General features: G+C 44.9%; 1 protein-coding gene and 1 long non-coding RNA gene across 11 annotated transcripts in view; one reads left to right on the top strand and one right to left on the bottom strand.

Annotated features, from left to right (window-relative positions):
• LOC125023291 overlaps nt 1–15730 on the bottom strand; it is a 28924-nt gene extending 13194 nt beyond the window's left edge. The window contains exons 1-3 of one of the 3 annotated variants that reach the window (XR_007114572.1): nt 14726–15730; nt 11230–11363; nt 82–619 (exon numbers count right to left, since the gene is read on the bottom strand). This is a non-coding gene — a long non-coding RNA (uncharacterized LOC125023291). Of the gene's footprint in view, nt 1–81; nt 620–10267; nt 11087–11229; nt 11364–14725 lie in introns of those variants that run through there. The other 2 variants (XR_007114570.1, XR_007114571.1) reach the window with 2 other exon arrangements.
• A 102-nt stretch (nt 15731–15832) lies between these two features.
• ralgapa2 (Ral GTPase activating protein catalytic subunit alpha 2) overlaps nt 15833–21341 on the top strand; it is an 88169-nt gene continuing 82660 nt past the window's right edge. For all 8 annotated transcript variants that reach the window (XM_047610484.1, XM_047610489.1, XM_047610486.1 and 5 more), the window contains exon 1: nt 15833–16101. In XM_047610484.1, the coding sequence (XP_047466440.1) occupies nt 15996–16101 (106 nt within the window). In that variant the 5' untranslated portion in view covers nt 15833–15995. The remainder of the gene's footprint in view (nt 16102–21341) is intronic.

The following is a 21341-nucleotide window of genomic DNA, read 5'->3' as shown; positions in this document are numbered from 1 at the left end:
TTGTTGATGTGCTCGGGAAAACAAATGATTTACTTTGTAATGGTAGAACGGAGATGAATGCAACGCCTCTGAAGACGGGAAGTACAGATTTATTTGTGGAAAACAGAACGCCATTTGAGCTTCATCTGATCAAATGCATTTTTAATACGCCACATCTTTCTTGATGTGCCGAAATAATGAGCGCAGCTCCTTGATCCAAACCCAACAGGTGTCACGCAATTCAGTTCTCGATAACAGTTACCTAATTACCAGGTGCCGCTCAGCATCCCTCCGTTCATATTTTGGTCTCAACCTCTCACCCCGGCCCCCATAGGCACCGGGGCTGATCTACGGCAACGGATAGGGGGGGCTGAATGTCACCGAGGCCCTCTCCAGCCCTCCAGGTGAGTGCGTTTCTCCGGCGGTGGAAGGAAATGAAGCGAAAATGATGGAGTGTTTGTTTTCTGACATTTTGTCTCTCTCTGCGGCCTCATCAGGGCTGCGCCTCGCAGACGTCAAGTGTTAATTTAGGGCTCCTGCCGAGCGTGAGCCTGTCAGCGGCGAGGCTTGGAGGAGGGAGGTGAGCTCTTGCAGAAAATGACCCTTCTGGTCTGATTGTCTTCTGGCCCACAGACTGGCACTGAGAGGAAAAACAAAGACACGGGGGGAGAGAGAGAGAGAGAGAGAGAACGGGAGGGAGGGAGTGAGAGGTGGCTGAGTGCTAATGCACCTAGCGGCAATTAGAGAGGCTTTACCTGACTGTGTGAGCACAGCACGCAAACACACACAAAATGTACACGCTAGCAAAGTAGCCCCCCGCACCCGAGCCCTTTCCCTTATACACACCAGCTGATGTCAGCACATACACCGGCGAAATGAAAGACACTTTGGAAGGACTTTATTTGCCCAACCAAACACACGCAGGACACACGCTTTCATCGTGGCCCGTTCCCCGGTGGACGGCTCCGCGCCACCTTTTAGCCAAGTGATTAATTGGCCCCGAGCCTGCGATAGCCCAGCCCTTTATCCCGCGAAACTTAAACAAAAAAAGAAAAAAAAAAAAGAAGAAAAAAGCCAGGCCTCTCTAAAGATTACAGCAGCACATTAACCACAGAGTGAACCATGAAATTGCTTTTTCCCCTCCTGCGGTGTGGCGACTCTATAGCGGTCACTGCCAGTCACGGGGAAGGCGCGCGGACGTTAGCTTCGCGGCGCAGATCCGAAACAAAACGCGGCATCTGGGTGGAGCTTGGCCAAGCGGTTTCGGATCGAGAGCCTAAGCCTGGGCCGGTGGTGAAACACGCACAGGCGCAGCTATGAGCGGGAGATGATCCACCACGTAACACAGTTTTATTAGTGGGAAGAGTCAAGTTTTGTGTCCCCAACAGCGTCCAGTGCATCAAATTCATCGCGATAAAGAGGGTTTAGAGGAGCGTCACATGCGAAGGCGAAGGTTAATTCCGTAATTATCTCGGCGCGACAAATAAATAATGTACCCTTTGCCGTTTCCATCATTTCCTAATTCTCTTGGAAATTCATTTTCTTTTTTTTCCTCCCTCCCCTTTTTTTCTTTTTTTTTTGCCACTCTACCTCGCCCAATTTCAATCACTCGAGTTCATCTGTCTGTGTTATGCAAATCTGAGCGACTGAGACTGAACCCATCAGCCCCTCCGCTCAACTCGCGAATGGAAGGGGCTGATGGAAAAGATGAATTCCTCCGCTTCAGTGTGCTTCCCGTCCTCACCCGGCGGCGTGCTATCAAGGCTACCTTTTTTACGCGCCGCTCTCGTTTATTTTAGCTCTGGCAGTAGGAGAGGAGGTGGCGCTCGCTCTTTCTCTGTCTCACGCCGCCCCGTGCGAGATCGTGGACACTAGCAGAGTGGACTTGGGAAGATAACGAGAGGGCTGCGCTAGTTTGACGGAAGACCAAATATCCCCGGCTATCTCTGTTAGTGACAGTCTTTTGAATAAAAAGGGAAATCAGGTTTTACTCTTTTTCTGGTGTTGGTTATTAAAATTGGTAGATATGCTTCCTACATGATATCCTTTCTCTCTGGTTGGAACTCTGATTGACAGCCGGCCCTGGCTATGAGCAGGGCTGAGGCTGGTGCCTTGGAGGCATGCAGACATAACACTATTATTCCAACTTATCCCTAGGAGTAAGTCCAGGCAGCCAGGGCCACAGCAGGAGGCTAATAGACTAGCCCAGAGGAGCCCCCCCACCCCCACCCCCACCCCTACCCCCGCGAAGCCTGATGCATTGTGTCAAGGCCTTGTCTACTTCACGCGCATTAAGGATCACATGCCACAATTTCACAGTACAGCAGGGGGACGGGCCCCCGTCCCAAGCTTAGATTGGCCAGTGATGGATAGTGTTGACAGTTACAAGCCGAGTACCAAGTGGCGCGACACAAAGGTCAAGGTTGAAGCTGCTAGTGTGGTCTGGTTAACAATGGAAGGTCTCCACGGTGGGAAAATGCTGTTTATACACAACACTAACTAGACGCGCACTTTAGCCGTTTGAAGCCACGGTTTCCTTTGTTAAGTATTTAACGTTCGGCCGCTTTAAAAGAGAAAGTGAAAACATCACGGCCGCTGAAAGGAATCGCTTCCCTTAGAAAACTCCTCGAGCAATCTGCATGAGGAAACCGCCCCGTTCCGATCACAGGCATCAGCGGCCGCCGCCGCGACCTGTGCCACATCACTCAGAGGTAGCAGTTGTTGCCGCTGCAGTGTCCTACAGGAGTGCATTTTTTTTCTCTTTTCTTCAATGTAGCACTTCAGGTTGAAGACATTTCTCCTGTCATTTTCCTCCAGTACTTCAGTGTAATTCTTTTTTTCTCTCCCCTCCATTTTTTCCCCGGCGACTGCAGTATGTGGCAGTCTGAATTGTGTGTTATTACCCAGCAGGAGACAATATCATTACCACATATTTGCTGTCAAGGGTCTGCAAAGAATGGTGCTGTCTTGGGCCTCAGTGATCTAACAACCTCACACAGGGCTTCAGAATTACCCACTCCTGGCTCGGGGAAGTCAAACACTACCAGTTAGAGAGGGGAGTGAACAAAAGAGAGGTACCCTCTCTCTCTCTCTCTCTGTCTCTTTCACTCTCTCCCTCTCTCTTGGAGATAGAAGGGGACACACCTCCTCTGCGCCAAACGGAGGATGCTATTCTCCCCGCGCCGCGATAGAAATATATGTTTGGTTCAAGTGCCCGATGATATGAGACCGCAAGGTAGATGTGGACGGGCAGTGTGCGTGGCAGTCTGTCATTTCAGATAAAGAGACAAATTGTAATCTCTGTGGTGTGCTATTAGTGTTGGATGAGTAGCTCATAATTACCAGCACTCGTATCAAGTTTTTTTTTTCTTTCTTGATACCACCACCGGATTCCGCACACTGTACGCAGAAATAAGAGGGGGGGGGCTACTTTTCTGTTTTCCTCTTAACATATCACACGGCGACAGGGGTTTCAGCATTCGATATGCCGTATAATGTCTGGGGAAAATAACTTCAGAATGGACAAACAATCCCTTCCGCGCAAACTAGCGTTCAGACTCCGTAACAGCGTCTTTCGCATAAGACAAATAGAATTGCTATCATTCCCGTTGACAGCGTTACAACAAACAGACCAACAGTTTATGCATACTGAGTGACAAAGCCATCTATTTTCTTTCCGGAAAAACAGGCAATACACACTCTGGCAATTGAACCACAAATGAGGAGTGAAAAATTCAAACTTCCTCTCCCGTCCGCCGTCATTTATACAAGTCATAGAAATATTTGATTGCTCTCGCATATCTCCTCGCGCTTAAGGAGGCAGCCAACCGGCGCGCGCGTGAACAAACAAACAAACAAAGTCTGGGCCTCCATATGAGCCTATCATTTAAGAATCCGAGTGAATCAAGCTTGCAAACAATCAGGCGCGAGGGAAAAAGAAAGTCGGAGAGAGCTTCTTTGAAGGTGTAAACAGAGCCCCTTATTTAAGGTAAGATGTGGCTGTGCATCCTTGATACACCTGTGCGCTGAAACAAGGCAAGAGTCCTTGATTTTTCACAACAATACGGGCCAGCTCTTGAGGAAGACACATTCCTATTCATGAATTAAGCATCTGTCGTGGTAAATTATGAGCGCGCGGCTGCAGTGTTCTTCACATTGTCTTGAAAACCAGTTTGGTAACAAAATCGCACGGCGTAGTCGTGCTGGATATATATTCACGCTATAAAAAATAGATTTCTTTAGCGCGTACTATATGCGAGGCAGAATTAAGTTTGATTTATTATTGCCGCCATATAGAAAGGTGTAGAATGGAGAAAAGCTGCTTCGAAGAAAGACAAAAAAAAAACAAGGCATGTAAGGACAAGCTGAACGGAAAGCAACTTTTTTTTTTTTTTTTGTCACGCCAGACAACATTTTCCTTCCTTCACTTTATTCAAAGGTGAACCCCATAGTGAGCTTATTACAACTAAGGATTTAATTAACGCGGTCTTCACCATTCTGCGAATGATATCCAAGATCACGCATCAGTCAGATCCGGTATCTGACACGATATTAAATTTGAACAGTTACACCTTACAAACAGAGAGCACTCAAAGACATTAGCCGATAGGACGGTAATGATAACGTTTTGAAATCGCTGCCACTAAATTAACCCGATTCTAATAGGATCCGAGGTAGATAACATGGAAAATTACTGTTTTCTTTTCAAGGCAATATACAAAATGGAAGCGCTACAAATTGATTTCTATTTCCTCCCTCGGTGAACCCCCGCCCCCACCCCCACCCCCACCGGCGCCCATCCACCATCCTCACATTTTCATAATTTGAGATGAGGCGATATGGCCTTAATATTCCCTATCTTATCTTGTCACATCCTGAAATTGTTGGAGAGGATACGATTAGCAGAACAATAGCGCGAGAAATGCACTTTGTGAAGGCTGTCCAGGTTTTTATGACGGAGAGTGGAGAGGTGGAGAATGGGGCCAGGAAGCAGGCACGGTGGCAGGCAAATGCCCTCTTTTTCTGGATCTTGATTTGTCGCGGCGGGCGTTTAGGAGAGCCCAGGAATTGACGATACGCGCCTGCCCACCGGTGCTGGCCATTCACACGCGATTAGCATTTTATTATTGTTTATGGCCCCATTTAGGAAGCCGGAAGACAGCCGCGAGCCAATGGTGCAAGGAGGGCTCCAAAGCGCAGTGTTTTTGGACTGGTTAAATGCACCATTAAGCCTTTTAAAATGAGCTCCACCCGTCAGAGACTAAAAACAAACGTGGCTTTCTGGCTATCAATGGGCACCACTTAGAGGAAACAATGCCCTGTTGAGGCCCACCAGTTTCCTCATCAATGAACATCAAAGATGAATGAGCCCTGGCTGACAGCTTTGTTTTGACTCTGATACCCACAAAGCCCTGCTCAATATCATCCTGGTCCTGCTCCTCTGTGCTGCCCTAACAGGTGCGACCCCTCTTCTCAATGCACCATTTGACAAGGCCGCGGATGGGCAGGGGCGGCGGTGGGGCTTTGGTCGACATCCTCCTTAATCCATCCTACTATAAAAAAACACTTTGAAAAACAAACGTTTGTTTGGCCAAAGTCAAAGCCCTGGAGCCTGGGGCTCATCCGTCTGTCTGCCCAGGCTTTCTACCCTTTATTGCTGCCAGTTTTTGTCAGCGCTTCAACTCTTCCCCCGCTCATTTGGACGGGACATTAAACAAGACCCGAGAGGATCTGATCCCCAGCCATTTCCCACAAGAGGAATACATACAGCTACAACAGCCAATTGTTTGGATTAAGATAACAGCGCCTCAAGACGAAGAAAGAGTAGAAAAAGGGGGTTTAAAAAAAAAAAAAAAGACACACAATCTCACAGAGCAAAACATTTAAAAAAAAAAAAACTGCCAGCATGAAAAGGTTTAGATTAAACCTGATTATCATTTAAGTTGCTCTTTAGATGGGGAGCATTTTTTCGACACTTAATTTCTGAGCTCACCCTTTCCCGCAGTAAGAACTGTGTGTTTTTCTGGCAGTGATAGGCTCCCACTACTTCATGGGGAGATTAGAGCTCCTCCACTCAGGGACACAGAAAGGCCTTCAGCCTGGCAGAGAGAGAGGGGGAGAGCCTGTGTTGAGCATTTTAATCTAGAGTCACAAAGATAAGATGCAATGGCAGATCAATATGTGCTCTACGGTGGCAGCTCCCTGAGAACTTGTCTCTCCGCCTGCGTACTAAGAAGACTTTACCCCGCGTGCCCCGTGGCTTCATTTCTCCACGGGCCGGCTATCTGCGGCGACTGTCTCCCGGTGACACCTCACACCGGGGCATGTTTAACCCCAGACGCCACGCAAAACAGACGCTGAATATCTAAATGGGATCGCCTGTGGAATTCGCCACGATAAATCTCTCCAGGAATCACCCGGTTTGAATATTCGATATCACATCTGTCCTTGGCTACCTCAGGGCGCGAGGCAGGTGTGATAAGGGATATTCAGAGGAGTGATTAGATAAAAGAAAGCTTTTTTTTTTTTTTTTTGGTGGATTGTGGGAGATGCATAGCAATAGTATTTGCACTCTGCCGTGTCTGCGCGACTGAAGTGTATAGGCAGCGTTCAGGATGTCATTTTTTTTTTTTACTTCATTTGCTCTCATTCGCATCACTGCGGCATTCCATCATTCCAGCATCATCAGATGAACTGTCTGCGATGAGACATCACTAAAAAAAATGAAATTCTTGTGTGTGTGTTTATATATATATATATATATATATGAAGAGAAACCTTGAACTCCTTTAATTTCCAGCCAGGTAAACAGCTCCCACTGCATGCCATTATGCTTTAAGAAGACACAAAACTCTCATCGGCGCGCACTCATACTGACATCATTAGCGCACACAAGTGGGTTACGACTTGTCTCTTTCATGTCGGCTTCCAGCAGCCCACATCTTGCCGAATCCCCCCCCCCAACCACCACCAACACCACCACCACCTCCCCTCCACACGCCTCGTCCTTCACATTTCAGCATAATGCCTCCAACGGCGCCTGCGACACGACTGCGTCCTGAACAGAACCAGATCATTAAAGGGAAGGAAATGCAAGTTATTGTCATGTTTGTTTGTTTTCGTTCACGGGCAGCAATTCAGATGCAGCAATGGCTCATTTCCAGACTTGGCCCTGACAGTTTACAGAAAAAAAAAAAAAGAAGAAGAAAAAAAAAAGCAAAGTGATGAACCAGATCTGCATTTGTGAGCACAAAACATGTACTGTAAAAAAATAAAAAAATAAATAAATAACCGCGAGGCTTTGGGCGAAGGGTGTGTATGCCGCAAGTTGTTGTCGGTGCGCTCGCACAGATGTGTGAGTGTTTGTGTGGCGCCGCGCGCGCGTGTCTTATGTGACAGCAGACCTCGCTGAGGACTAGCAATCACTCCATTCAGCATCTGCTGCCACACAGCTCATATTGTCATTCCCCAGTTTAAAGGAACCTTGAGCGGCTTCAAAGATCTTTTCAAAGCCTTAATCCTAATAGGTCGCGGTTTGTTCTGTCACATCAAAAGGGGGAGAGAGGAGGTAGGGGGAATAATGCATCGGGGCTGGCAGAGATTCTTAAGGGTGGAAGATTGGCAGAGGATTTGCAGTGCGGGGAGGACTGAAATCTGAAATATCGGACACAGAATGCCTGCTGTAATAGATATGAAATAGGTCTTCTCAACAGCATGAAAGGCTGACATTTCCAGAAAGTTTGTCATGAGAAGGCCCTTTTATTCGCCCTCGTCTATCTCCGTTTGTACTGCCACCATGTCCATAGTGGAAATTCGCAAGTGTCACTCTAACAGGTTATAGAATAAGATTGGATATTTAAGATTTTTTTTTTTCCCTCCTCCTTCCACCTCTTCCCTTTTTTCATTGAATGTTTAGAATTTCCGGTGAGAGACCAATTGAGCCAGAAAACTGCCTTCTGCGTGGCACTCAAGTTTAAAAATCCGCCTTCAGCGCTTGTTTCCCGATGCTGTGTTACAGCCAGCTGAATGGAGCGCGGCCTTGGAGTGGATTCTTTACCATTTCGCAGCATTCTAGGATCTTATTGCGCGTTATATAGCGCGCCTATCACGAATATCATTGGAGGAATTCATGAGATAAGGGAGCTTACTTGATAAGCAGATATTGCCCTCAGTGTGCACTGCGTCTCTGACAAGTTCAAATCAAGTCTGCCAAAGCATATAGTGAGACGTGCTAGACCATAAGTGTCACTCGCGTGTTTACTCCTCACCTCCCTGACACTTTATCAGCTCTGAAGGTGTCTCTCATGCATTTCACCTGATCGACTCGGCAGACAAAGAGACGTTGACCGTGTTTCCAACAGTGCACAAGTGTCCGGCTAATTAGCCGCTCATGGGAAACAGAGCATTGATTTTCTGTCAGAGAGCCTCCCCCCTCCTGCCCCGCCCTCCCCCTCCAAAGGAAAAAAAAAAAGAAAAAAAGAAACAGGGCTGTTTGTCTTTTGATGCACCGTACACCATTGATAACGGCGATAAAACAGGTCAGGGGTGTGTAGCATATTAGCAAACCTGGACACGCTATACCCGTGGGAACCCATATGTAATGATGCAGTTTAATTGTGCAGGGGGTGGTGGGGGGGGGTCGGTTTAAGAAACTGCGGGTAGTTGGAAGTAAACAAAGTTTGTCGTGGATGGAAATGGACTGTCTGACCAAAAAAAAAAAAAAAACCCAAAAAAACAACATATCTTTTCAGCTCTGTAAAGGCGTGAAATCCCTCTTGTGCTTGTTATTTCACACTCCCGCGGCTCCAGCTTGGGCCAGCGGTGGCACTGTAAACAAACAAACACATGTGGATGCACACCAACACACACGCGCGCAAGCACGGTATACTAAAGAGAAGGGATTTCGGCAGAGAACTTAACTAATGACCTCACTTGCGGAGACCGTCCCAGAATCCCACTGACTGTTTCTGCATCATTCCAACAAACCTCGAGCATATAAAAAGATATTTTCATGTGTTTTTTTTTTTTGTTCTACAATTTGTCGTCCGTGCTCAGGCGGTTTTGATTTTCGACTGCGCCGAGCGCGCCGCGTATAAATAATGGTTTCAGTATCAGGCTGGACGGCGTGCCAGCCACCTGCTGATCCAGCCGCACACAGGTAGAGCCAGCCCGGGTGACGCCGGGGCCGCAGACGCGGGCATTCAATCTGCCAGCAAACTAATCAGTGAAAGGGATGAACTCCAAGCTTATCAGACGGGGTCACGGATGTAGGTGGAGGAGGCAGCGGCGGGAGAGCAGGGATGTTTTGCACAGCCACAGCAGGGTGACACGGGCCGCAGAATGGGAAAATTCACAAGTCTCAGTGTGGGAGGTTGGGAGAGCGCAACCCTCGAGGAGGTGAAGGAAGCTTTGCTGCCTACCGCCCACGCGTTTACCTGCACGTGTCAGATGCTAGCACCTTCAGCCCAGCTATCTTATCGTGAATGCCAGGTTCACTTAGCTTTGCAACGGATATCTAGCCCGGCTGCTATATCGTCGCTGATGGGCGTTTGTGGGTTTAAACACTGCATCACGGTAAACAGCAGGGGTTTACCATGACAGTCAAATGTTAGGGCTGGATGCAGACACGAATCCGGTGTGTCGAAATCCCATGCTCAAGTAACGCTTACTCTCTGAGACACCTCCCTCCCCCCCATGTTAACAACAACAATTCATTTCAGCAGATAACAAAAAAAAAATGCTCGCCTTTGAAATGCAAGGCCCCGCGTCGATCCGTTTTGTCTTGAAATTCAAGAATGTTCTTTTGCCTCGGCGCGGCGACGCGCCTCTGAATGGAGGCATTATTTCGGCGCCTTAACTGATCACCGCTGGAAACCGTTCTGTATCAGCATTTAAAGGTACAAGACTGTAATTCAGGAGGTAATTTCACATCTTAACAGAATCCAATTAAAAGCGTGGACATTTCAATTAAACCTCCCCCTGGCTTGTCGCTGCAGTGTCACACCGCAAGTGAAATTGGAATCAGATTACGGGAGGTGGGGGTGGGGGGTGGGGGGGAGCAGGGTGGGGGAATCTGAAGAAGTATTTTTTCGGCGCAATGAGGATCACGCGTTTCTGATAGAGACCCCTGTCATGCATACTGCAGGAAGGAGGGGGGTGGAAAAAAATGCCTTTCTTTGCCAACATTAGTCGTTTAATTCTCCCTCCTTATTAATTTCACAGCAGATTACCTGAGAAGATACAAAACGCTGTCAGCAAAGAGTTTTAATTAAGTATGGGGTATGTTGCCGTGAGTACCTTATGTGAAACTGCTGCCTTATAATGCTCTTGTTTTAATTACTTCAGAGTGCCCCCTCATTAACCTCTATGGAGATGTGCTCCAAACTACAGTGTGCATTACAAACACTAGAAACAGAAAATTACTTATATCCATGTACAGATACTTATATCCATATTTGCTCCGGTGCAGGAACAATCATGTTTTTTTTTTTTGTGTGTGTTTTTTTTTTTTTTTTGCTTTAGAAAAAAAATGGAAATTTGCGAAATAAAATAAAAAGGTGCAATTAGGGATGCTGTGCTTTGAACTTGTCAAAGTGGGAGATAACCTTGGCAGCTAAGGGCGCTGTGACGACCCCTGGTGGGAGCTGTAATTTAAAAAGTGCAGTCTCTTGTTTGTGCCTTATTTCTCAAGAGGTACAAAATAATATGTAGGTTCCTGCAGAGTATTCAGGCTATCAGATATATTTGACACGTCATTGACATATTTTTTTTTTCTCAAATAATCTTTCAGGTGCTGTAATAGAAAAAAGGGATTTTAAAATAGAGATGCAATATAATACCAATTTAATATACTGTTTTTTTTTTGTTTTTTTTTATGTAGCCGAGTCAAATAAGATTCGGTTTTGTTTCATCATTTCACTGACTCCGTAGCAGCCGTGGGTGGTCTCGCGTCTCTAAAAACCGGCAGACCCCGTGGACGTTTCCCGTTTGATCCTTTTCATCCCGAAGTTCCTGAATGGTCCGATATAGGTTTCAAAAAATTGCTCCGAGAGTGGGCTCCCATTCAGAACACGAGGACGGGTAACTGCGCCACTGTCCACCCTCGCACCTTAATGCGGTTTAACAGGATACATTAGCTTTTAATGGCACTTAATTGTACAAAAAGGAAATCCATAACCACATAAGGAGAAAAGTCAAGTATTTCCAAGCTCTTTATAAGAACAATTTAGAGCTGACAAGTGCTTTTCAAACCTTGGATTGGAATCAGTCCGACAGCCTGGTCATGGGAACGACGGTCTGCATTTGTGAGCCTGCAGTGCCACCATTTGGTCACGATGGGTCCTTCGTTTGACCACCAGACAGCCTGGAAATCACCTGATCTAGGCCTGCATGGAAAATAATATATGATATTTGTTTATATTCTGAAAATCTACATTTAAAAATAAATGATCTCGTTCAAAAGATAATGTCACAGTTAGCCGTGTAATTGCTTTAATTGCCGGCATTGAGGAAGCACCGCTGGGTTCTACAGCAGACTGTAAAGTTGAACTGCCTCAGCCTACGGTATGCTGTTTCAGAAACGAGCTGGACCCGAACTACTTCCAGGTGCGGAATTAGAGGGAGAAGAAAACCATCCAGTCCCATTGTTATTGCCGATAGATTAGCATAGGTCCGTGCCATCTTAGATAATGAGCAATAACCTGCACTTCAAGAACAGGGGAGGTTTGCCAAGAAGAAACGGTGATTACAGTCAATTAAGACTGATGACAAAGCACCAACAATAACCCGGTGTGTGCGCGTCTGCGCGCATGTGTGTGTGTGAGGGCTCGTGTTTTATTCACTCATCCTTCCAAACTACCCCGTTTTGTGTAATCAACATCTGTTGTGACAGGCAATCTCCTCCTTTCTCAGAATGGCCCACTTCAGATAATGAGTGTCATACCAAACTGCAGGGCAAAGGCTGATTTTGCTCCTCTTTTTCACTCCTCCTCTTTGGCCTCCGCTCTCACTACCCTCTGTTCTCCCTGCTATCATTCAAGACATCCATTGTGGAGAACCTTGAAAAAGGGAGACAAACGCACTCACAACATTGTCAGAGCTCAATATGTGGGGGTGGCACATGAAATAGAATGCAGCCTTTTCTTCTTTATTTGAGAGTATGGGATCCCTCACAGTTGACTCCGAAAACACTGACACTCTTGTGAATGCCTTTATTTTACTCGAAGAATTTTTGTCATCTGGACAAAACATACTCCTTTACGGGATTTTTAATTAGTTCTCTTTGGTTATATCTTCTCTTCCTGTCGCATTATGTTACTTTCCTCTGCACAGATGTGTCTGGATTTGCAAGGCCTTGCATAAAGGATGTACATTTCAAGAACAAAACAAGCTCTGTTCTAAGCTCGCTTGCCTCCGCTCGCCACACCAGTGCTTTAGGCGCCATCTTCTGGAATGAGCAGGAAGAACCCAGGGTGGGTCTCACTTGTAGTGTTTTGTAGGTTTGATCTTGTAATTGAAAATCAAATCTAACACACACACACATTTAGGAATAAAGTTTTATTAGAATCTAACACTTAATCAGAAAATATTTCTCACTCACAAACTTGAACTTTGCATCCAATCTACGGCCTGAGCGCAGTTTTCAATGGGATGCCAATAAAGTACTCACAAAATAAAATTTTCCCAGCTTAGCCTCAAAGGGAAGTGTCTCCAAAAGCGGGCAGACAGGTTCAGACGAGCGAAAATGCGAGATCGCGCACAGTTTCTTGAAACTTTAAAATTCATCTCAGAACGTGAGCTTTTTTTTTTTTGGCCACTTCCAAGATGGAATTTGCTCTCTGCACAACCGTGTAGAACAAATTCTCTTAGAAAACCCATTAATGCCAAAAACACTCTGAACGTCACTTCAGCATAACAAGATTTCTTAATCTATATTAGAGCTTTTCTGATTCCATTTTTTTTTTCCGGTTCAGTGTGTCAAGTGGCCGTAATGAGCAGTGAACTCTTTGTGTTGTGTGTACGTGGGGTACGCAATAACATGAATGAAAAGCATGCGGTTCCTCAGCAGTTCACCCAGTTGAATGTTGTTATATGTCTGCAGGCACCAAGCTCTTGCCAAAGCAAAACAAGCACAGCTTAGGGTTCTGTATCTGCTCACTCAGGGCAGGACAGTGAAGTGACAACTAAGTGGGTGTGTGGCGTCCTGTGCTATTGTGATTGAGTTTTTCTATGTCATGCTTTGATAGGTTTGGTGGAAGGACACCTATTAGAGCATGGCCTCTTTTGTAACAGAGAATATGTTAAGATATAGCCTGATGGACTCTCTTAAATGGAATACCGCAATTATTAAAGTCATTTATTAGACATGAATTCAAATCTATACTGAGAAACTTGTCTAGGTGCTCATGATGATAAAAAATGTGCACACACTCGCTTTGCAGTATCAAAAACACATGCCGAATGTTTGCATGCCTTGCAATAGAATAGCATTATTTTCACCCATTTTTTTTTGTTAACCTTATAATGTCCTCACTTCAGATTGGCAGATGAATCTATTTATTGCTTAGAATAATGTAATACTATATAGTGGATTTCTTTAGTGCTGTGGAACTGAAGGTTGAATCGACACCATTCAAGGTGTGACATGGCATAACACGCAACCTGAACAATTTATGGCAATAAAGAAAGGTATAAGGACTCTGACTGAAGGATAATTTCAGAAATGTAGATGGAACATTTTTATTGGGCACGGCCAGAGTAGATGAGAGTAGACTGTTAATATGCTATCATGACTGTATTTGGAACTGCAGTATAAGTCTGAACTACAAATCAAGGTTATTGGGTGCTTCGGTGAGAATGTAGAGTAAGTTTTTCAATAGTGGAATGTGAGGTACAGAGAATAACTATGATGTGCTTATTATAAGTGTAAGATACTATGTGATTTCTCTCCCAGGAGGCAAAAGTAGTTGGGTAACTCTATTATTTGCTTACATTAATCCTTGCACCAGGTCTGAGTAGCTTTTCACATGCATTTGTAAATTACCCAGAAAAGTTGTCTAAAGCAAACTGATACATGTTGTCTCTCAGTAAATAGCATAAAACCAATGTAGTATCACAAAGTTTGCAATCCCCATCTCCTCTGTTGTAGTAAGTATTTTAAACACCAGAGGGCGCCTGGGAGCCATAACAACGATCAGGTAAACTCCTCATCTGATTGTTGTCAAAGTAGGAAATAATTTCTGACTGAAGTTGGATGCCAGTATAAAGTGATGATTGATTTTAGACAACACAATATACTGAAGCTAGCATTTCCTCGATTTGTAAAAACTTATTGAACTTTAACATGATAAACGCCCCCAAACACCCCACTCTTTCCCTGACACAGACACACACCGACACATACACAGACACACAACTTAATGATCTGTGAAGCACTACAAATAAGAACAGCATACATTAACACAAGAGCACAACAGCAACAACAGCAAGATAAAATCAGTCAATAAATAAAAACTTCAAATTGGTAGAAACAGACATAATAGCCCAAAGTTAAAAATCAGACTGGGCCATGACATCATGGGGTTGGTGATTCCCGTAGCGGTAGACAGTGAAAGTGAGAAGAGAAAGCTTGAGAAAGACAGATGGTGAAAGATAGATAGCGGAAGATAGCTAGTGTTAGTCAGATACACGTTGTGTGTGCTTGGTTTATATTGCATTTTAACGTGTGGATACAGCTAGCTTGGCTTACCTGCTACAAATGGGGCGTTGCAGAGTTTCCTCTCGGACATCTTTCAGCGAAAGCACTGCCACTTCCAACACGTCCACCTCCTGGCATATAATGTGGAAAGTACGCACCGTGGTGATACAGGACAGGCGGCGGATTAAATGGCCCAGCAGACGGATTCTGAAACAGTGGCATCAGTGAACAACGGCTACACTGACACCCTGTAGCTTACCAAGTTTCGCCTCTTTTTCCACTCTTAGTGGTACCATTGCTCAGTTTAAACGCCGTATTGGTTCAAAAGCATATCAAATAAGATTTATATTGGATATATAGGATTCCTTGTCCATTTCCAACTGCGTTCAGAGGGATCCAATCAACCCTGTGACGTATTCAGTTACGTCACTTCAAAATGGCGACACCCTAGCAGCAAGCCAGGTGGAAATGATGAAAAATAAACTTCTTAAATCTTTAATTTTAGTAACTTGGATGTCTTTCTCATAACTTTTAGTAAGGAGCCATGCACAACAGCAACAACACACCCACTCCCATTCTCCGGCCTCTGTCTCTTCCCAGAACCCGCTGTCAATAAAATAAACAATATTAATTAATCATGACTGTAAATTACACAAATAATTATTAAATGAATGTATTACAACATCAAATATCAAAATATCATAGGCGGTTCTAGCCCATTTTAGGTACATTTTAAGGGTTTGTCTATAATAAGATGACCAAAAACATTAGCGCAATACAGTAGTACTAAGTATAAGGTTTAAACATGGGGGGTGGGGTGCTGCAGGGTCTGTTCGGTTTAAAAAGAGAGACAAAGGATAGAATAATATTGTCTCTTAGACTGGGTTGCCAATTGACCTATATCTTTAAGTTTGTTTTGCACTTATTGATCTCACTTCCTCTTCCTATTGAAACGCAATTTATTTATTTTCTCAACCAAATGGGCAGATCTGTGACACAGAGTTTGACATTAAAGCACCCCGTAAAGCCCTGACCCTAGAATCGCCCCTGCCACATACAAAAACATGGAAACGCAAGGTGGAACGGTTATAAACAAGGGGGCGTATTCATATCATGTAACCACTCCTCTCTGTCAGGCTGCGCTTCCGTGTTTACACACCCACAAAGAAAGAAAAAAAGGGACACAGCGGCGTCCGTCGGCTCGGGTGAATGTTTACCGAGCGAGCCTAGGGTGGTGAGGAAAGTGACAGTCACACCGGAGCCTTGGCGTATGGTGAAGCACGGGTGATTTCAGCTTCCACGGTTGCATTTTTACAGCGGAATGTTCACGCGAAGGGGGCATGGAGACGTCAAGAAATCTACACAGAAAGTTCTGGACCCAAAGAAGGATGTTCTGACCCGGCTCAAACACCTCCGGGCTCTGCTAGGTGAGTGAAGAGCCACCGGGCTCCGAGCTAGCTAGCTGGCTCCAGCCGGCGGCTACCGTCCAACAAGGCGTCGGGTTAGCAGGCGGTCACTTATTGCAGCTACCTGACAGGTAACATGCACTCGTATAATGGCAAAAGGCACCCTTTGCCAGTAGTAGTTGTTCAGTATTTTTTTTCTAAATGACCGATATCGGACAAGCCGCTCAGTGATGAGGCATGGGTGCTAGCTAACGTCAGCTAGCTCCCTTGCGGCTAACTAGCCTGGCGATGTTGTTGCCTGATGCTCTGATGCTGCTGTGTCAGGGCACCGAAGCAACAACATGCGTCCTCCTGTTTCATCGTAATTTCATTCATTTACATCAACACTGAGCAGCACAAGCAGACGTCAGCGTTCAAACAGTCGAGGCTGAAGTGCGACCATAACTGGTGACAGCCTGGTTGAGCAGGACTCATGTCACCCTCTCTGCCACTCACCCACGATCTATGCTTCTGCGTTAACGGACGCAGAGGCTCCCGCGTTAACACAGATACCTACGCAGACCCTTGGCAGAGCCTGGCTCTGTAGCTGACATGCACCTTCCCAGAAATGTAACAGCAGGAAGAGCTGTGATTGGTCCACTTGGTAGTAGTAGGAGTGTGTTTCAGCTCCAGTGTTTCCGTCTGTTTCTCCATCTAAATGGCTATCTAATTGATTGTTTTGCATCAGTAAAGAATTGGTAAGGTTAACTGAGAAGGTTTGGCAGTACAAACATTTGTACGACTCTTGTTCTGTCAACTTTGGGCGGAATTCGGACGAAATTTCAGTCAACGTTTCAGCCGCCACTGTTGAAAGCGAAGCAGGAAGTAGAAACAAAAATGAACCCGACTGGCAAAAAAGGCACAGCACCGTCTAGCGTTTGGGTGGCATCGCTACAGAACTTGACAGACGGCTAAGCGCACGAGTATAAATACCTAGCACTGACGTAGGGTCCGTGCGTAGGTCAGTGCAGTACCATGAATTAGGCTTGGGATGTTTAATTTCATGAGGGTCAGACGTGTGCCAAACTGCTGGAGCCCATTGTTTCTTTCGCAGGACAAGGAAGTGATTCGTGCTCATGCAAAGTGCTTATGACAGTCATAAAACACCAGTGTAACCTTAGCTGTTCCAAATTTGTCTTCCTGCACTGATAATCATGAATTTCCTCTGTAGTACTCTGAGTTGTCAGTCTTGTGTCAAACATGATAGAATCTGATCTCAGTCTGGTTCCCACATGGATTTATAGATCAATTATAATAATGCAGTCCATAAAGTGGACTTCTTTGGACTTGTGTGCATGAATGATGAATTGCACTCAAAAGCAGATGAAAGGCAACCTGAACAATTTATACTAGTGCAAGTGTGGGTAAGCCACATTACATACACTACAAACAAAAATCATTTAAACAGAGAAGAGAGGTGTTTGGGTCTATAGCAAGCCTTCAGTAAAGTATGCATAGGTATGCATAATGTTTTCATTGGATACCGCGGGGTGAACTGTTGTAGTATTGGCAACACAGCGTACCGTACTGCAACTGTGTCTTCTGTTGTTCTCAGTGCATCACAGACATATCGGGGTCAGTGGGCACTTTGGGAAAGTGCGGCAAGGAACAAAGTTGTCATTTGGGAATCGTGAGATATGGAGCACAACTGCAGTGCATTCATTAGAAGTGTGAGATATTGTCTTATTTCTTTCCAGTATTCCGGTCAAACTAGGTCACTTACTTGCCTGTATTATTCTGCGTTATCTAAGGGCGAACATCCAAGTAATTCAGTTAAATGCGCCGTCTAATGAACTGATGATTATGAATGCTTATAGCTCCAGGGTAACTGTGTTTGTTTGTTTGTTTGTTATGGTGTTTTTTTATTTTATTTTTTTTATTAAGCACAATGTGAATGTTTTGCAGGGACAAAAACACATCACATTAAATTAAATTAATAATGACAAATGATATTTAACATTCACAAATAACCTAGCTTACAATTATGTCATTATTAACCATGGACACAAAAGTAAATATGCTTTCTAAGCCTTAAGTCTTAACTTAACTTTTAGTTACTGTAAACATTAAAACACTGGTATATAGAATAGGAGGATCACATTAGTAAAGAGCACATCTGAGCTGTTTACGGGTTGTTTGTTGACTGATGCATGTTGGCTTGCGATACTTTCATAGTGGATCTGGCCTCTGTTGTATTGATTTCTAGTGCAGTGGAACAACTGGGACAGCCACTATCAGCCAAATAGCGTTAAGAAGCTTGAGATATACTGTGGGAAGTTAAAACGGCCGAGTTCTTCTGCTGTCATAGCAAACCCTTCAATGTCAAGACCAGAACCACCAAGGTGGAGGTCAACACAGAGCTCTGCGTGTCCTCTGTGTTTTTCTTTCCCTCATGTGCAGCCAGAGATAAGGCCGGACTGTTTGTCCAGCAGCTGATAGCCAAGCGTGCATGCTGATGTCCCCCAAACTCCCAGATTTCACCGCGCTTTCAGCTGAGGAAGGATTTCCTCCTGGAGCTGCTGGTTCCTGAGTGGGCAGGAAGCCGTGATGAAAGATGGGGTGCTGTGGAGGACAGGACAGGACAGGACAGGACAGGACAGGGACTTGGGGAAACGGAGCTGGCCTCGTTTCACCGCTCAAAGTGTTTTGTCTTTTTAAATAAATAACTCACTCTATTCATAATATTACCAAGGAAGTCATTTAAATTAAACTGTCTATTTCCCCACAGTAGATGGTTGTAAAATGTCAACAATCCCATTGTTCTTTAGTAAGATTAAACACATATTCACAGGAAATTTGCTAATTGACTTGATGTTTAACTCTTTAACCTGGAAGTTTATTTTTTAAGACTTTGTTTAGCAAGAATAATTTATCATCATTATTTGTCATGCTAGATGGATGACACAAACGCAAAAGCACTGATGACCTTAATGCTATGTTCACACTAGCGTCAAGACGTCAACAAACTACGGTGCATTTTCAATGGAAATTTGCGATACGTCACAGCGATTTTCTCGAACTTGATGCCCAGGAATTTGAGCTGGCTTCGACCTTTTTTCAATGGTCCACTGATGCGGTGATGTGTCAACCAATCATATACGCGTCACCTCTTCCTCGGTTAACAACCGTCAATCTGACTGACAATGTCGCTGGCAACAAACTGGCAACAGTTGCTCAAGTAAGAGTGACTTCTCCAGGGTCTAGGCTATGCAAAATCTTCAATGTCTTTGTCTCTCCGGCTTTGTAATAAAGCAGCACATCAAGTGAGCTTGTTGAATCCAATCATAGTATCAGTGGCTGCAGTGGAAAGGACCTATGATCTGGGCTATTTTCAGAGTGGCCCCTGTATTGGTTTTCTGCTCACTGAGCAGATCTGGGGGATAGAGTGTGAAGGCTGCTGCATGTTAATTTGCTGGTCATGCCTGGCTGGATTTGGCTGAGGCTGTTAATTACAGGAACCCAGCAAACCACCTGATCACCCGGCGCTCCACTCACTAGTGCCACTAACTACTCTATTTCTTGCTCAGTCATTCTCGTCCTTGGGCGCAGTGCGCTCTGTATTCACCGTCGCATACAACTGTCCCGCTTCCCATTAAAATAATTCTGAAGATCATGGTCAAAGTGCATGCTGGTGTGAGTGTGGGAAGTCCTTCATAGATTTGAAAGCACACAGAAGTGTTTGTCTGGAGGAATCCCTAAGGCAATTCTCACAGCTGGGGAATCAGAGAGCCGAGTCAGCCATACAGCAGTCATGGAGCAGTGTCAGACTCCAAGCTTTTTTTGAGGAGGTTTGTACATACTGTATGTTGGTCCACTAGGGTGTGTGATAAATAACTACACTTCATCATGAAGACACAGCTGTATCCTAAGTAGCTTGTGTTCTCTTGTGATCTTCAGCTGGTGTAAACATGTTCAGATGGGACCGACTGGTTGTGTACTGCATGGGAACAACAGTGAATGTGTTGCTAGTGACAACAATGCTAGTGTTTGTTTGTAAGTGCAGGTGTCAAAGGTAATGTTTTTTTTTTTTTTTTAAAGAAAGCCTTGTATTCATCCGTCAGACGGAATCAAATACAGCGTCATTACACCTCACTTTTGTCCATGTGTGGACTGTAAGTGTTGTTTGGGTCAAGGTCAACTGAAAGTGCTGCTTTTAGAAGAGGAAATCACGAGCTGAAGCACCGCGGGTAACAATGAGCACAGCATCGGAAGGGCTCTCAAGAAAGTCCTCGGTGTGGCTGAAGTAAAGGCTGAGATCACTCGACTTCTGATTCTGCCCCTTTTGTGAGACACTTGGGTTAGGCTAGTGAATAACTTCAGCCTCTCACCATCTTTTATCTCGTGCTGCGGCATGATGCCAACACTTAGACGGTCTAGTGGAGTTCATCTGCACTTTGTGTTGTTTCCTTGCATCATATCACACTCTGAACTTGCGTTTGGTTCTGAAATCTGTCGACAGTAAAACGAAACCTTTGGATAAAATAGTTGTTTCAGTACTGATGATGCTGCCTAGAATACGCCAGTGCTCATGGGGTCTTTGTGTTTAGATTGTGATATAGTGCCAGATGTTTGACCTCTGGCCAGCTCTTCACTACCAAAAATCCATTCTGCTTCATGGCTCTAACGCGACAATTTACTATGTTGGTATCTGATTAGTGCTCTGTATCGACCACTACTCAAAGCTGAGGCATCAGAACCTAGATTAACGGCTCTTAATAGGTCACGGCCGATTATAACAGCTTCTGTCAGCATTGTCCTGTTTTTAGCATCCTGCCCTTAGTGTGACATCTGCAGAGCTGCTGTACAAGAGGATTTAAAAGAAAGAAATGAGGAATGGGCTTCTAAATCAGCTGTTGTGAACAATGTAAGGTGAAATTGCTTGAGTTTAGGCTGCAAATGGTTAACTTGACTTACAAAAACAAATTCAGAAGTTTCACTTTAGGAGTGCAACATATATATCCTTCTGAAATGCTTTGCGCTGCATAAGTTGGTGGGAGCAAAAAGTCTACAGGACACACACAGAGACAGTGCAGCTAAATAGAAAGTTGAAACTCTGCACCCTGTCCTGCCTAGTCTTAATGGAGCTCACGTGTCGCTCGGCATATCCTCTTTTTGTCGTTGAATACTATCAAGACAATCTCTGCCACATGTTTAAGATGTTTACACCAAGACCAGTGGAAAAAAAAAAGTAATTGAGACGTTAGCGGGACAAAGGTGAGCTG

The sequence above is a fragment of the Mugil cephalus genome, chromosome 17 (assembly GCF_022458985.1).
Source record: "Mugil cephalus isolate CIBA_MC_2020 chromosome 17, CIBA_Mcephalus_1.1, whole genome shotgun sequence".
Classification (NCBI taxonomy): Eukaryota; Metazoa; Chordata; class Actinopteri; order Mugiliformes; family Mugilidae; genus Mugil; species Mugil cephalus.
This window is presented reverse-complemented; position numbering and strand designations above follow the sequence as displayed.